The following is a 17,658-nucleotide window of genomic DNA, read 5'->3' as shown; positions in this document are numbered from 1 at the left end:
TACCTGTGGAAAGCAGAAGACGGCATTGGCTCTCTAGAACTCAAGTTACCGATGGTTATGAACCACCATGTGGGTGCTAGGTACCAAACCTGGGTCCCCTGCAAGAGCAAGTGCTCTTAACCACTAAGTCATCACTCCAGCCCTCCAACTGACAATTCAGTCACTTGGAACAGTGATGGAGTGATATCACTTCTTCCATTGAACTGGGAGTCTAATGGAAGACATATGCACATCAATGGGAAGATATGATACCACATCAGAGAATTTTGCCACTATGGAACACTGAAGCTTCATCAGAAAAATCTAAACTCAGTCCTAAACCAAAGATCTTCCCTCTGGTAAATGGAGTGGCATATATCTGTATCTGTAATCTCAGCATTTGGGATATTGAGGGAGGATCACTGAAGTCAGCCTGGGCTCCAGGGAAAACCAAAGTGACGGTGTGGTGGCTAGGGAGATGGCTCAGAAGATAAAAGTACTGGCTGCCAAACCTAATGGATGAAGTTCAATCCCCAAACCACAGGGATTAAGGAGGGAAGCAACTGTTAGAAGTTGCTCTCTGACCTCCACACACACCATAGTACATGTCACACGTGTGGGTGGGAAGAAAACAAAAGTGGTCCTATTGAGGTACCAAGTATGACATCAGTTGTATGAAGTGGGAAAGCAGACAAAATGAGTGGACAATATCAGAGGTCAAAGGTCATGATGCTTGAGTGTGGGGAAGGCACAAAGGAGATGTAGAGGCTTTTTTATATTTTAATTTGGGTGGGCGTTTGTGGCTATGGTTCATTGTTCCAGCTTATTTCCAAGATTTATGAACTTTATTGAATGCATATATGTATGTCTTGAAAAGGATTTAAATCAATATTTATATGTAGATATCTTTTATCTTACTATGAAAGCATCAAGAAAAAACGGTCAACCATACTATCAGCAGATAGCGTGGGTAGAATCCATTTGTTTTTCTTATCAACATTTAAAATGTTTCTGCAACTTTATATATAATCTTTTGTAGGTAGAAAGTTTTAAGTGAAAGCTGCTTTATTTTTGACATATTAAAACTGAGTGGGTGCTGGAAAGTCTTCAAAATTCAAATGAACAACATTCCACTTCACCAAGCTAGAGCGATATCACCTATGGCTTCCCTCTTGGCTTCTCCATGTGATTAATTTAAATAAAAACCACAGACTTTGCTGGTGATTGGAGTGTTTCTGGTTTTTTCCATCAAGTTCCATTGATCCTCAAATCACTTCCAATCCTCTTGAAAATCTTGGTGACCCAAACACTACCCTCTATGATGCCAGAAATATTTCCCACACAACCTACTCAAGAGCTCACCCCCTGCTCCGTGCTTTGAACTAATCTCCAAGGAAGGCTTTTATCACCTGAAAGGGGAGGGTAGAGCTGATGTGAGGCCTTCTCTTTCAGGATGACGTCATCACAGTGATCAGCCGAGTAGATGAGAACTGGGCAGAGGGAAAGCTCGGAGATAAAGTGGGCATCTTCCCCATCTTGTTCGTAGAGGTATGTGATTCTCCCATCTGAAGTTGCTCAAAAGGGTCTGTATGCTCCAGTGATGCCTGAGAGAAATTCTTATTTAACATGAGGCTTAAAACTGACAGTGACACCCAATTTTGGTTAATATAGAGAAATGGGTCTTTTCTATTCTGTTTCTTGGAGTATAAAGTGGTGAGTTTCTCACATCAAAATGAAGATTCATCTATTAAAAAAAAACAAAGCCTTAAAGTGTGCACAACTTTATGTTAACAATTGCACATTTGAAGATTGATTATAAGGAAATATTTAAACAAACATGTAAAGCTGTTTGTACAAAACATACAAAATGCTCTCCATAGCACTGTACGTATCTGTGAAAATGTGGAAATGATGGAAATAACCCAACAGAAAGCACTCACTGTGAGGGAGGGACAGGGTTTCCCTGTGTAAACCAGGCTAGATCCAAACTCACAGAGACTTACCTGCCTCTGTCTCCTGAGTGCTAGGATTAAAGGTGTGTGCCACGATGCCTGGCCTACTCTTAATTAGGGTGCTAGGAAAAAAATTACGTATTAACATTTAAAATGTTAAAGAATAATATTGTGGTGCTCTTGACATTATGAGAAAATATATAATTTACTGTTGAACTGAAAGCAAATTGAATGAGTATAGATTTCCAAATCCTCAAGATGAGAAAATGCTGGAGATTTGTCTGTTCATAACAATGCGAATGTGCTTGATACAGCTGAACCGGGCATTTAAATCAATGAAATTGTATCCTATGTGTGTTCTACCACAGTAAGATAAAGTCGAACTAGGTTGAAAGTGGCTCCATAAATGTGTGTTTGTGCATAGAGTGTGCAAGGGGCTGCAATAACATGCATCAACATAAACCAACATAAACCAACATATACCAACATATATCAACATATACCAACATATACCAACATATATACCAACATATTGGGAGTAGTAACCACTACAGGCTAAAATTCCAGATGGAACCCAGAGGCTGACATCGGGTGTCTTCCCCTACAGCTCTCCACAGTTTTTTTTGAGAGTCTTTCAGTGAACCTGGGGCTTGTTGTTTGCTGATACTGGCCAACAGATCTGCCTGCCTCTATACCCTCACCACCAGCACTGGGGTTTCAGGCATGCTCTACCACAGCCTTTATACAGGGTCTGGGCACCTTTGCATAACAAGCTTTACCTCTGTAGCAGTTGGGGGGGGAAAAGGTAAACTTCAAAAACAAGCTAGGCTATCCATTCCTCTAGTGTAATTATCTAACCTCTAGTTTCTAACCTCAATGGCCACTGGCCTCACCCTAGCTCGAAGCAAGTCATTGCAAATTCGAACGAGAGTTTTCATTGTTTAAGTGCATTTACTGGGTGCTTACCAAGCATAAAAGCATTGAAAGTGAGTATCAGGGAGCTATAAAAGGACAAAGTAGTGGCCCCACCCTTCAGGAGGGTGGGGGAACAGAACTGAGGCAGAATTGAAAAGAAGCCAACTCTTCCGTGCATGAAAGCCAAAGCAAGTTCTGCAACAAAGGGTGTCTCCTAAGCATTGTCCAGCTTTCAAGGAGATGGGTATGTCCTTCACTCAGCCAGTCAAAGCAACACCGGAAGGAAGGGTGGAGGGAGAGCCGTGCAGAACACTGTGCTTTTAGTGTGTGCACCCAAAGGTCCTTTCGTTGCTCGAGCCTTTCTCTTCCTGGCACACCTGCCTTGTGCTTCCTGTCTGTTTAAATTTCACTCATTTTATGAGGCTGTGCTGAGGGGAAAAAAAAGTCCCAAAAATGTCAGCAGCCAGGTGAGCATTGATTGATTTCTGTCTTCTCTGAACACGAGTTGGTCAGACTTTACAGACCAGCTAACACAGAACAGACTCCCCATAAAAAATAAGTTTGCCCAGTTTATACAAGGCCTTGGGATCCGGTAACAACGCAACAATTTTTAAAGCATTAAGATGAATAAATGAAAGCCTATCTGAAGGTGGTTAGAAAAGATAAATAAGCCATTCGCTTTGACCCTGTCCGGTCCTCTCACTTACTTAATCACTCGTTGGCACCTGCTCTATCAGGTTCTTCAAGAAGTTCTAAAGATACAGGATGGATATGGGTCCCTAATCCCAGAGGTCACAGAGTCCGTACTGGGCTAATGAATTACAAGGATGATGGATGACTCAAAGAGTGAGAGAAGGGAACTGTTAGGGGCTTGTGATATGCAGCTTAATCAGAGAGGTCAGCAAACCCCATCTGAGCTGACGAAGAAGCAGTTAAGGTTAGGTGTGTATGAATAGAGGGGAGAGTAACTGGGGACATAGAAGTAGCACCAGAAGGACCCAGAAGACAACTAGATCTGAAGCCAAGTCACCAAGCCAAAGAGTTAAATTATAGTAAAGTACGAATCATTTTGTGAACAGTCAGAAAAGGTTAGGTAATGCTGTCATATGAAACAGCCCCAGAGTCTCAGTGGCTTAACAAAAAAAAAAAACAGTGTCTCCTACCTAACATGTATGAACATCAGCACAAGTAGCCGAGTGGCTCTCTTCACAGACATCTGGGAACCGACACTAATAAGATTGGGCCATCTTTTAGCTGCGTCATCTGGAGCATGTGTCCTTCCTGGTTTCTACGGGAGGGGAGAGTAGGTTATACATTCCCGGTTGAGGGCCTCTGAAGTAACACTGCCCACATTCACTCTCTGCCCATTGGCCTGAGCAGTCACATTGCTCTAAGTCAGCAGAGGAGAGGGGATCGTGTGGATACTATAATAAACTAAGATCTAACTCAGAGACCCATAGAAGCCATAGAGGGTTCTTAGGAAAGCAGTGACTTGGTCAGGTTTGTTTGGTTTGGTTTGACTGTCATTTTTCAGTACATTGGTTGGTAGGAGTTGATTTGTTCATTCTGTTTTCAGATAGGGTCTCATTGTTTATTCCAGGCTGGCCTGAAACTGAATGAACGGACAGCACAGGCTAGCCTTGACCTTCTTCAGCTTCCCAAATGCTCTGGTTGCAGATGTGAGTGACCAGGCCCAGTCTTAGGTTTCCTGGATACAGTGGGGAAATAAAAATCACAAAAGGAGAGAAAAACACAGAAGGACAGATGAGCAGGCTGCTGCATGTCTGCATGTCTGCATATCTGCATGGCTCCGTTAAGAAAGGATGCAACTTTGACCACTAGACTGGAAATGAATTGACAAGTTCAAATCCTGTCTCTTAGGAGAACTGGCTTGAGAATTGCATAGGTGGTGGAGGGGATGAGAAAGCAGCCTGGGGCATCTCCACTCAATGACTTTTGAGCTTAGGTCAGTGGCAGGGCCATTTGCTAAGTGGAAACAATAAGGATGTTAGGAGACAAAGCTAACTCTCCTAGGACCTGCATTTGGTACTTTAGCGAACACAGGAAGGAGGCAGACTTTGGCCTGATCTGCAGTATTTTGAGCTGCTTCTTCATAGCTCTGGGGTGAAGGGCTAAGCATTAATTTTATCACCCATTTCTGAAAACTTTTTTTCCCCAAAACTTCTGTATTTAATGATTACCCATTTGGTAATCTCTCTACAAATTTACCACTAAAATCAGTAATTATGAGAACCCTCGAAAATATCATGAAACTAGCCATTGCTTCATTTGTTCTCCTAATTGCTAGGAGGAAAAAGATATTCAAGTGGTTTGTCTAATTGGGAACCTACTTTTCAAATGTTACTTCAAATCTAAATTGAGTTCTTACGGTGGTACTTAAAGTTTTGACTCCAGTAATTTCATTAAGACCAGCAGTGTCTGCTAAGAACTCCTTAAGTTTGCGCATTGGTGGCATTACACAGAGCAATTGAAAGAAAGGCTTTTCATAAGGAATAACATGGAATTCTTTTGTGCATAAATAAGACTTTTTTTTTCCTGTTAATGCATCATTTGATTTATTGAACTGCACCTGCACAAAGGGTGATACAACAGAAGCCGAGCTTCTGCCAGCTCTTGTCTGGACTTCTTCGTGAGGCAGCTTCAGTCCGTGAGCCTCATCCGGCCCAATGAACTTCAAGGATATTGTTTCAAATGAGTTCCGCAGTCCCTCCCCCAAGGGACTATCAATCACACCAGTAGAGGACAGGGCAGAAGTGGTCTCGTGAGGCTCTTTGTTTGGTGTTACTGATAAAAATAAATAAATTTAAAAGGTGACGGTGGTGCCCACCTGGAGCCAGAACAGGCAGGACAAATAGAAAAGATCGAACTTGTGTAGTTACAGCCGCAGAGGGCTGTAAAGCACATCCCTCATTCAATTTTAAAAGGCCATCAGTTGTCCTCTTCCTGTGTAAACCATGGAGGGTCAAGTGCTGTGGGTTCATGTGAGGCCTCATCCTTAGTCCAGGTGACCATCAAAGAATGCCGGAACAAGATCAGTATCTTACTAATTGGTATCCCTACTTCTCTTCATCACTTCTGGGTAACATAAATAATGAGATTTTCGTTTATATAGAGTAATATCTCTTTGCTTTCTTATGTATCCAGATCTCTGTTTTGACAAACACATATAATTATGTAAACCCACTACAGTCAATATATAGAATAGTTTCAACATGTCTCCCCCTAACTCCCTCACTCTGCACCCTCCTGTCTGTTCCTGCTCTGACTCTCAATACCTAGTAACCAGTGATCTATTTTCTGCTCCCATGGCTTTCTCTCCCTAGTGTTCTATAAATGGAACTCCATAGAACACAGCTTGGTGAGCTTAGCTTCTTTTGTGTTGCTCAGCACGTCTGAGATTCGTTTGTGTCTGTAGCTCACTTTTTTGGTTAGTGAGCAATGTCCCAAAGCACAGTTGTTCCAGAGATAGTATTTTCAACATTTAAAAGACATCTGGGAAAGACAGTTCAGTCTATAAAGTCTTACCATACAATTGTGAGGACCTGAGTTCAATCCCAGAACCCAAGTTTAAAAAAAAAAAAAAAAAAAAAAAAAAAACAAGCCAGTTATCATCTTAGCCCTGGGGAGGTATAGACAGGAGGGGTCCCTGGAGCTCAGTGGCCAACCAGCCCACCTCATTGGCAAACTTCAGGCCACTGAGAAACCCTGCCTAAAATCCTAAGGAACAACAGCCAAGGGTGACCTCTGGCCTCCACTTGTACTTACACATATGCAAACCATCAACCGGGAGTAAACGACATGGAGGTTGCTCTCTACTATTGGCAACGCCGAATACAACTGTGGCTTGAGCATACATTTTTCTCTCTTCGAGTAATTACCAGAAGTGGGATCGCTGGATCCGATGCTAAGTATGTGTTTAGCTATGAGAATCTGCCAAACCGTAACATGAGCTTTAAAAAGCATAAATCACTCCGTGTCACTCCTCTTCCCAGATCCTGCCAGGAGCTTCCTGTTACACTGAAAATAAGTCAAAGCCGCCTGAGTCCTTGTGCAATCCGGCTCCTGCCAAGCCTGCAGCCGCCTCTCCCTGTCTCCTCACCTGCTCCCTTCCATCCTCCTCTACCTCTTTCTGCCTGGCCTGTGCACATCCTCATTTTCATACAACCAGCTCTTTCTCCATCCCTTGTCTCAGCTTGAATATCACCTCCTTGAAGGCTCTTCCTTGATCTTCCCCCAGCCAATTTAAAGTAACCACTCTCCCTGGGTGCTCTCCCTTTTAGACTGAAAGATTATTATCATCTGAGAGCTTCTTTATTAGCTTACAAATGGGCTCTGTCACTTGTGCCATTTCTGCTGGGCCTGAGCTTTCTTATCTTTGAAATGGACTTTTTTTAAAATGCACTTGGTGAGTGAAAGACCGTACCTGAAGATACAAGGGGAATTTTTGCCCCTGAGGAATAACAGAAGAATTTGACCTCTGCCCTTTATACATATGTGCACATATGTTCATGTACACATATATGCAGATATGTGGAAAGTCACATACAAATACACGCAAGTACAAACATAATAATGCCACCCCTACCTGATGAGCTTTTCACAGTATGGAGACAGTTTTCAGACAAGAATCACCTCTTCTTCCAAGTTTTCTGTCTTAGCTATTTTAAACCTCTGCACATTGTCATTTTAAACGTTCTTAAATGGGAAAACTCTTTTTTTACCTCTGGTTAAATTTCTAAATTAGAATGAGACATGTGGCTTCAGAGAGCCATTGGTGACTATTATAATAATAGGAATTTAACTAATCATCCTGAGACTAAAGCATTGATTCACAGGAACCCTCATTGTTTTCGACCAATTTCACATTTCCAAAGGCTATGAGTCCCTAAGGGCCCTTAATGGAATGAGTGAAATAGAGGGCAAGGCTACAGTGACACAGCAATACAGCACTGGGCTGGCTGGCACCAGATCAGACATGCCATTTGTTACTTACGTTTCCAGAAATTGTGCTAGCCAGCTGTTAAACCATCGGTTTATCAATAATGCTACATACCAGGGTTTTTCCAGCCTTTCTTGTTTTTTTTTTCCTCCTAGCTAATTTACAAAACAACTGACTTTAGAGAAAAAAAAAAAAAAAAAACAACAGGAAAGGGACAGGAAGAGATAGCAGTATTCAAAACAGGAGAAGCAGGATTAGCAGAAGGCTGTAGTCAAGGTTCTAAATGTGTGTCTACTCTGTCTCAAACACCAAACGCATGAGCTTCAAATGGATAAAAGATGTAGCTTGTTAGTATACTGACCAAAGGATGGCCTACCAAGCCAGCGACTTGAAAGACAACGTCAGCTGCCAACCAGCATGAGACTTAGCTATGGTACTACGTCAGAGCGTAACTCTCTTCTGTCCTCTTATCTTTGCAGCCAAACCTCTCTGCAAGACACCTCCTGGAGAAGAACAAAGGGCATCAGTTATCACGCACAAAAAACCTATCCCTGATGTCCTCACCATCCAGAAGCAAAGCAACCAACACATCCTCTCTCCGAAAGAGCCCAGGGTCCAGGAGGAAAGGATCTGGGCAGTTCTCCATGACTACAGCTTTGAACACACTCAACCGAATGGTCCATTCTCCTGAAGGTCACCAGATGGTGGAAATCAGCACCCCAATGCTCATCAGCTCTAGCAGTCCCTCTGTGCTCACCCAGCATGGGGACAAGGCGGACTTCCCTGCCAGCTCTGCAGGACAGGTAGGGAGTAAATCCATGGGCACTAGGGTGCTAGGCAAGAAAGCTTCACCATGTCCCATGTCACTGTTGGATGCTGACTACGTGGCAGACACTCAGAATGCATGAATATTACCTGGAGCCATGTGCACTGACTATCAAATGTTTGTGAGCTCATTTTATCCTTAAGCATCTTGCAAGTTCAAATGATTATTATTATTAATCCCTACTTTACAGGTAAGAAAATAGAGACTTCAAAGGCTTAAACAACTTACCCAAATACCCAGATACTTTTCCCTTTTCTGTCCTGTAGTAAGCATGATTGCCTGTTCATCAGAAAACTTTCCTCTAAGGAAATGTTGGCAGCCATTTTCCAGACAGGATTTTGGGATTATATGTCACGTCTTCTGCAGTAGCCTGGGCATCACATAGGAAGAAAGTAAATAGGACATGTGGGTTAACAGTTATTTTTCAGGATGATGCTATAATTTGTAGGTCCAATGCCCATTTTTGCAACCAAAGATCAGAGGACAGATGAGAGTTTCTCTCTCTCTTTCTCTCTCTCTCTCTCTCTCTCTCTCTCTCTCTCTCTCTCTCTCTCTGACATAGTACAATAGCTAAGTCTCATTTGCCATTTTATTTAATGCTTGTCCCTTACTCAAAAAAAAAAAAATTAAAAATTTTAAGGTGGCAACAATAGCGCATTAAATCAAGTGATGGCCCTGCATGACTACACAATCCACACACCCATGGAGCCAACCTGGATGCTTTCACAGTGGGCACCTAATGAGGTAATGGGCATAAAGCACCCACTACAAGGATGTCTGCACATGCTAAGCTCCCAGTCAGCACTGGCTCTCCGTACTATGTTTTATTATTGGCCCTGCTCACCAAGATGCTGAGACGAGATAAGCCAAGGTGAGTTGTAGCAATCCAGAAGCTGAAGTATTTCTGACAGCTTGTGGCTATTTAGGCTGAAGGGCACTTTAAAAGATAAAGGAGGAGATGTATGAGGCAAGGTAGTTAAGGAGAATGGCCGCGTTGGGTGCTCAGCTAAAAACACTCTTTGGAACCATACAGGTGGCAACTTGAAAGGACAAACTTCAACTTGTGCTGGTGCCTTTCTTTCTTTCTTTTGAAGAAGCTGTAAATCTTGTTTTTAAACATGAATTTCTACCTTGGGATTAAATGGCTTAATTGGACTTTAATCCCTTTCTAACAAGACACACGGAAGAAGGAGAAAGTCAAGGGCTCCTCAAAGACCTGTGTGCTGGTCTGCAAGGAAAACAATCCCATCCATTAACACTCTATCTTATACTACTGTCTGGGTTGCTAAGAGGGCAGTCTCTCATATAACTGCACCCCTAGTTATTCTCTCTCTCTCTCTCTCTCTCTCTCTCTCTCTCTCTCTCTCTCTCTCTCTCTCTCTCTCAGCGTATACTCTTTCCATACATACTCTTCTGACATTTAAAAAAAAATTGACATGCATTCTAAACACATTTTTATGAACATACGCACACTTTATGCCGAGTTGTTCTACCACACACACACAGACACATGAACTCTCTAAAACAGGAACCTGATGATTCACATGAAGCTGAAAAGTCAGGAGTTTCTAAAGGATTCTTTATATAGAGGCGTGCGTGAGTATATAAAGTGCAGCCCACACTCCGTAAAAATAAGCAAGCTAGCTCAGCCATGACTTGGCTCCTCAAACGATGTATCCAGGAGACATGTTCCCTGTGCCTTTGAAGTCCTTATTCCTGGATGTTTACCTCATCTGCTGAGAGGATGAGCCAGAATGGGAAGATGCCAATAGTACTCAAGACAAATCTTATTCCTTCCAAGTGTGCACAAAGAATGATAATTCCAAACCACAGCGTTCACAGGCAAGGCAATCACTGGGCAGTCGTGATAGCCTTTCATCAATGCAATGGCTGTAAACCGTAAATACTTCTATATAGATGGCACAGATGTTGTTAAGATATACCTAGAAGAGGAGTAAGGAGAGGAAGAGGAGGAGAGGAGGACCTAGGTGACAAGGAAGGGGGGGGATATGGAGGTAGATGTTCACATGTCTCCGCCAGTCAAAGATAGTTGATATATCTAGGTTGGGTATTGGGTTACACTTCTGATTGTATGGGCATCTTGTTATTGAGCATTACCAAACTTACAAAGCCTTTGATTAACATTAAAAAAAATAGTATAAAAGCAAAAAGGAGAAGTGGGGATGGGACAGGGGTTTTCTAGGGAGGGGAAATGGGGAAAGGGGATGGCATCTGAAATGTAAATAAAATATCCAATAAAGATTTTTCACATCTCAAAAAAAAAAAGAAAAAGTAACATTAAAATATATATATATATATATATATATCCAGAAGCTCCAACCTAAATATAAGCAGAGCATTGATCTCTCTCTCTCTCTCTCTCTCTCTCTCTCTCTCTCTCTCTCTCTCTCTCTCCTCTGCTTCCTTTTCCTCTAACATCATTAAGAGTCTCACTGGGAGCCTGGGTTGGTTCTAGCCTACTAATTTCTTCCGATCTTTCACTCCCCCATACCCTCACACAATGCTTATACCCAAGTAGGTGTTCAAAACAATCAAATCAGATAATCAATGTTGTTTTTTACTTAAGTATCTGGGCAGGGGGTAACACACAGGGAAACCTGAAAGTCTCTTGTAGGCCTCACAGAATACTGTAACTCAACTAACAACTATCCAGAGTGTATACTGTGTACTAGCAATCATACTGAGTGAAGTCCTGCTCCAAAAACAAGGCAGTAATAATCTAAAATATGTTGAAACCAATATGGATGGATAAATGACAGAGGCATTAATGGATGGATGGATGGATGGATGGATGGATGGATGGATGGATGGGTAGATGGATGGACAGACAGATAGATGATTGATGGATGTAGGTAGAATGTAGGTAATAGATAGAGGTAGAAAGAGATAGATAGATAGATAGATAGATAGATAGATAGATAGATATGATAGATATGATAGAGATGATAGATAGATAGATAGATATATGTGATAGATAGATAGATAGATAGATAGATAGATAGATAGATAGATATGATAGATAGATATGATAGATAGTCATGTTAAATAGATACATAGACAGATGGACAAACAGACAGTGATAGATATAGACTGACAGATACATGATAGACTCTGATAGGACAGGTCCAGTTTCCAAAGCCCTGCCTCTCCATCTTACAAATATGGTAGATCTTTTGTGGGAGAATTATAAACCTCCTTATATTAAGATAATTAAGGACCCAGAAGAAAAATGGTTTGGCCCAGTTCACATACTTAGTAGAGTCTGCCTTGATCTTGGTACTTTCTAGTGCTAAAACATAAGGTTGGCATTTCACTGTGCCATCAGCAAAGACCACCTGAGCATCACCCTTAAGCCAGTGTAGTTTGCCTTAAGTTCACATCTTATCTTCTCGGTTGTCTTCATTGGTCTTTTTGACTACAAGGCTTTCCATCACTCTTCCCATATACCTTCCAGTGGGAAAACAGAAACAAAAACAAACGCCCTATGTCTTCTCCACCTAAAGGCTTTCATTTACTGCCATTTTGTTTCTTACAAGCTACCAGTGATGTCTAAGCATTCATGGTGTATGTCATTGCTAAGGTCAACAAGAATAAGTTATCAAGGAATCCATTATTCTAGAAGAGATTCAAAATTCAATGGCTAACTTCAGTGGAGACTGGGCTCCCTAAAGTGAGATGGGGTCCCTGATCACCTCCACCCTACCTTAGGTGATATAAGGACCCAGAAATTATGAATACAAAAGAACAGGCTAAAAAACCCATCCCAGTGTCCATAGGGTGCCCCATGACTTGTTCTATACAGTGTTCCATAGGGTGTTCCATGGGTGTTTTTTAGGATAACAAGGTCTCAGCTCTGTTCCAATCTATCTGTAACACCTCTTGAGCGTTATTAGTTACTCTCCCTAAATAAGGAAAAGAGAGAACAACTCAGATCCTGTAGGAAATTACTGCCTCACTTCTAAGTTGAAAAATACCAGGTTTCTATTATGTTGTATGGTAGCAACTCTCTAAATCTTATAAGTGATATTAGTTTTATGTTCACAGAAGGAAAGACATACAAATGTTCAGATACTTGATTTAAATTTAAACTTTCCATATTTAAGGAACACTAAGTTAATAAGAGTGCATACCTATGAAGGTATGATTCAATACAGACTAGATCATGCAGATCCCAAGTGAACATATGTGTACCCAGAACATACATGCATGGCTTTGAACACAGATAGGAAGATAATTGTGTTTAACCTTCTCCCTAGCAGAAAGATATTTGAAGGGTTTTTTGTTGTTGTTGTTGTTTTGTTTGTTTGTTTGTTTGTTTGTTTAGAGAAATTTTCACCATATAGTCCCTGAACTCACCATGTAAATCAAACTGGCTTTGAACTCATGAAGATATGCCTGCCTCTGCCTGCCAAGTTCTAGTTAAAGGTGTGCACTACTATGCCCTGCCATGGATAATTGAATAATATTTTACTATATGATTATGTAGTGAAAGGTCCAGGACATTTCTTTTAAGGAGGTTGCAAAACACATGTAGGTCCCAGTGAGACAAAAAAATGGAGGCTGGATAACAAGAAGTTGTTTTACAAAGTCAGCATAGAAGCCAATCTAGTTAAACACTCTGGTTCCCTCTGGGAAGAAACCAGGCTGGAATTGCCCAAGTCGTCATTGTGTAATTGTTACCTTCACAGCAAGGAGTCAGAAAAAGAGATTGCACTTTCTCATTGTCTTTGTCTCTTTCTACCTGTAGAAAACCACTTGCCAGTCCTGGGTAAACCATACAGTAATAACCTCAAAGATGATATACTATATCTGTGGGCTAGAAACAACTGCACTTGAACATAACTGAGTCAGACCCAAGCACTTGGAGTAGGTTCTGTGGAACCTTCAGTACAGAAGGTCAAGTGGGTGTCTTGGTACTAACACCCTTGACCTTATGGAGACCCTGGGAATTCCCTCTGGGACCTAAGAAAGATAACCAAAAAAAAAAAAAAAAAAAAAAAAAAAAAAAAAAAAAAAAAAAAAAAAAAAAAAAAAGGCAAGTGTGTGACTTACAAATTACAAGAGAAGTCCTTTGGTGATATAGTACCTCTTTAGGGTAGGCACAAGTACAAGGTCCTCTCTGGCCCTGTGATTTGGGATGTGTAGCCTCTTTCATCCATGTCTGCCACACTCAAGAGCAATGAGGCAGTCTCCTCCTCTGCAGTAAGAGGACCTTTGGCATCTCTATTTTTTCCCTTCCCTTCTCCATCCCACTTTCATCTCTGTGAGTCCCTGTCAAAGTTCCCTTCTTCTTATATGTCAGACTCAGGTAGTAGAATTGCTATTTAAAAATCTCTTTCTCCATCTCTTATCTACAGCTATTTGGCAAGCCCATTTTGCACCTAAATAATAATAATAATGTTGTGTCCAGCCCTTGCCATTTTCTTAGTTTTGATCCTTGTCCCTTGTCTAGACTATAGTTCCAGTCTCTTTCCTGGTCACCTAGAACCATGCTCAATCATATAACATCACCCTGGTGCAGCCCCTCCCACAATCTCTAATTTTTACAAATATAACTTTGTAGTGACTGTTTAAAATTTAAATCCTGTGCTGGAGCGATGGCTCAGTGGTTAAGAGCACCAACTGCTCTTCCAGAGGTCCTGAGTTCAATTCCCAGCAACCACATGGTGGCTCACAACCATCTGTAATGGGATCTGATGCCCTCTTCTAATGTGTCTGAAGAGAGCAATGGTACTCATACACATTAAATAAATAAATAAATAAATAAATAAATAAATAAATAAATCTTTAAAATTTAAATCCTTTTAGCCATTTCTATTTCCCATATCGCCAGTGGTTCCCAGAGGTTCTAAGGAATGGTAATAATAAATCTGCAGTTTATTAAGTAGCTACTAAAAGCCAAACACCATGAGAGGACTTACAGACAACGTGATGTATAACTGTTCTGAAGAGACACTGATGTATGCACCTTAACAAACAGCAGATCTCTGGGAGGAAAAGATGACATAACCTGTCTCAAGGCTAGAAATGAAGCCAAGATTTGAGTGTAACTCTCTCTCTCTCTCTCTCTCTCTCTCTCTCTCTCTCTCTCTCTCTCTCTCTCTCCCCCAAAAGAGTTCTTAAATGTGGTACCAAGTGATCCATAGTCTGGCATTCACATTCCAGCAGCCTGGGCTCATTACACAGTCATAAGCATATGTGTAAACTATTGCATGATAATACAGAAGGTAGAGTTAATCTGGATGTGACAGCACTCATTATCCCAGCACTTGGGAGATGGATACAGGAGAATGAGGAATTTGATGTCATCCTTGGCTACAAAACAAGCTAGAAAGGAGCCTGAAACTGGCCACATACAGTTTTGTCTGAAAGCATCCTTACCTGTTTGCATGCCACAGTAATCTGCTCGACACCTACAGAGCAATACACACTCAGTCAGCTCACTCCTTTTTTGGTTCTGTACCCCCTTGAAAGGCCCGAGTTATTCTGGACAATGAACAAATTTTTTGTTGGCTAAATAATGCAGTTCCCCCTGGAATGTATTCCTGCTTCACTCACCTGTTTCAGAAGTACCCATCCCTTAAGCCCTAAATACATAACATTTCTTCAAGGAAGTTCTTGTCAGTCATCCTTTGCAAGGGTTAGTGTCCCTTCTGTATTAACTACACACTGTTTATGTGTGTGTGTAACATGTTGTTTTAAGCAACATGTTAGAACATCAATATATAAAGACAGTGTGCATATATCTTATTACATTGCTCAATAGGTTGAGAGTTTCTCAGGGTTGGGGATATTGTTTTGCTAACATATGTCACTGTAGAATATCTGAAGCCCTCTTGTTTTTACTACTTAGGCAATGTAGAAAAGCTAGTTTCAAACGTATTATGTAGCCAGAGATGACACTGACATCCTGATTCTCCTTATCCATTTCCCAAGTGCTGGGATTATGAGTATTACCGTATCCAGATTAATTCTACCTTCTATATTATCATGGTGTACATATATAGTGTACATGTATGTTTACAACTATGTAATGAGCCTGAAATGTGACTTGTAGCCAGATCATAAACACTATATTTCAAGTCTACATAAAAATTAAAAGAATATTATAATGAACACACTCTTGGGCCAGTTTATCTCCCCACCCCATTCCTCCATGGAATAAATTGAAGCCCAGACATCAGGTCAAATTATCTACTATAGTAACTGTGTCTTTTAAAGTATTTTCGCACAATCACAATATTAGCAAACAGCAAACAAAGTTGTCCTTTACATTTTCAAGATCCCATGTTTGTTTCTACATTTGCCTTATAAACACTTTCCTCAAATGAGATACAGGTAAAGTGAGCACTTTGCATTGGCTTAATGCATTCCCCAGATTTCTCTTTTTCTATGTATTCACTGGCCTCCTCATCCCTTGCACTGCACAAGTCTTTTGTCCTCTTAATTTCAAAAAATTCTGGATAGTGACAGTTGCCTTCTCACAGTGGTTTTTTGATTTTTGTTAGTTTTGTGACAATGCTTCATACTGTCTGTGTTTCAGAGTTTATCCCTATAAGCAGCCTGTATTAGTACTTTATTCCTGTTTATGGCCAAATAATATTCCAGTGTTTGGAAATGCCATAAGATTTAGTTTACCCACTCGTCAGCTGGTAGACATTGGGGTAGTTTCTATTTGTCTGTTATGAGTGATATTGCTAGGAGCATTTGCATCAAGACTTTGTCTAGGTACATTTTCACATGCACATAGACCTAAGGATGGAGCTGATATAGTGCTTCTCTCTCACAGAATTCTGTTTGCAAAGCTCACAATCACTTTCCAAACTGAATGCACATTTTACATCTACACTACTACAGCACGATTCCAGTTTTCCAGTTTTTACCAACATGTGTTTACTGTCTGTTTATGGACAATCGCCACCCTAGTGTATGTGAAATGCAGTATTTTATTGTAAAACTTTGTATGCATGTATGGTTTCCCGGGCTTTTGCTTTTCGTTTTGAGGCAGGAACTCATGGTGTAACCCAGGTTGGCCTTGAACCTGCTACCTTCCTGCCTCGACGTCCCAAGTCCTGAAATTAAAGGTACATACCACTGTGTCTGAGTCTAGCTTAATTTTGCATTTCTTATAATTAATGACATTGGGCATCTGTTCTTAAGTTTACTGAACCAGTATTCTTTGGAGTATTTGTGTGTTGTCTATATTTTAATTGGGTTATTTGTCTTCTTTTAATTGAGTTGTAAAAGAGTTCTTTACATATTCTATAAAAAGTCCTGGGTCAGATATAAGATTTGCAAAACTTTCCCATTCTGTGGGTTGCTTTTCCACTTTCTCCATAATATCATTTAAAATACAAAATGTTTTCATTACGATGATGTTGAACTTATCCATGCTAGGAAACTATTGCCTAACCAAAATTTGAGATTTAACCTCATGGTGTTTACAATGTTAGCTTTTACTCTTGTGTCTGGGACCCAACTGCAGTTGGGTTCTGCATATGTTATGAGATTGGGGTTCAAATTCATTCTTATGCATGTAGATATCTAGTTGTCCCAGGAGCATTCACTGCAAAGGGCATCACATCCCCGTTTTGTTAACTTGACACTCTTGTCAAAACTTAAATACTTATCGCAATGCATTGAGAGGTTCAAAATGCTTGGCTGCATCTCCTTTTGCATTAAAATGACTTCAAATGGAGATGCCACCAGCCTGCTCCATTGGTTCTCAAACTCCCCATCAGACTTCCCTCCTAATAACTTGAACATCATTTCATTCTTGGTGACATTCCAGGTCCATTTTTCCTGCTGGATTTCTTTTTAAACTGCAGCACTTCTATAATATTGACTTCTGCTTTCCAGAGCACCTTATGTGTCAGACACTACACAGAGACCTTTCCCCGAGCTACACACCACACCTGCATGTCAGAAGCTCCTAAGTCAGGGACTCCAAAGCTCATATGCTTGATCTCATCCCTCTCCCCAGTTTGTTCCTGAGCATTCTCTAG

At 40.9% G+C, this 17,658-nt stretch overlaps 1 protein-coding gene across 3 annotated transcripts in view; it reads left to right on the top strand.

Moving 5' to 3' along the window:
- Sh3rf2 (SH3 domain containing ring finger 2) overlaps positions 1-17,658 on the top strand; it is a 103,907-nt gene that overhangs the window by 49,320 nt on the left and 36,929 nt on the right. For 2 of the 3 annotated variants that reach the window (XM_076912727.1, XM_034518299.2), the window contains exons 3-4: positions 1,432-1,527; positions 8,286-8,609. In XM_076912727.1, the coding sequence (XP_076768842.1) occupies positions 1,432-1,527; positions 8,286-8,609 (420 nt within the window). The remainder of the gene's footprint in view (positions 1-1,431; positions 1,528-8,285; positions 8,610-17,658) is intronic. The other variant, XM_076912728.1, reaches the window with a different exon arrangement.

The sequence above is a fragment of the Arvicanthis niloticus genome, chromosome 14, assembly GCF_011762505.2.
Source record: "Arvicanthis niloticus isolate mArvNil1 chromosome 14, mArvNil1.pat.X, whole genome shotgun sequence".
NCBI lineage: Eukaryota > Metazoa > Chordata > Mammalia > Rodentia > Muridae > Arvicanthis > Arvicanthis niloticus.
The sequence above is the reverse complement of the archived record's forward strand: the minus strand, read 5'-3'. Positions and strand labels throughout refer to the sequence as shown.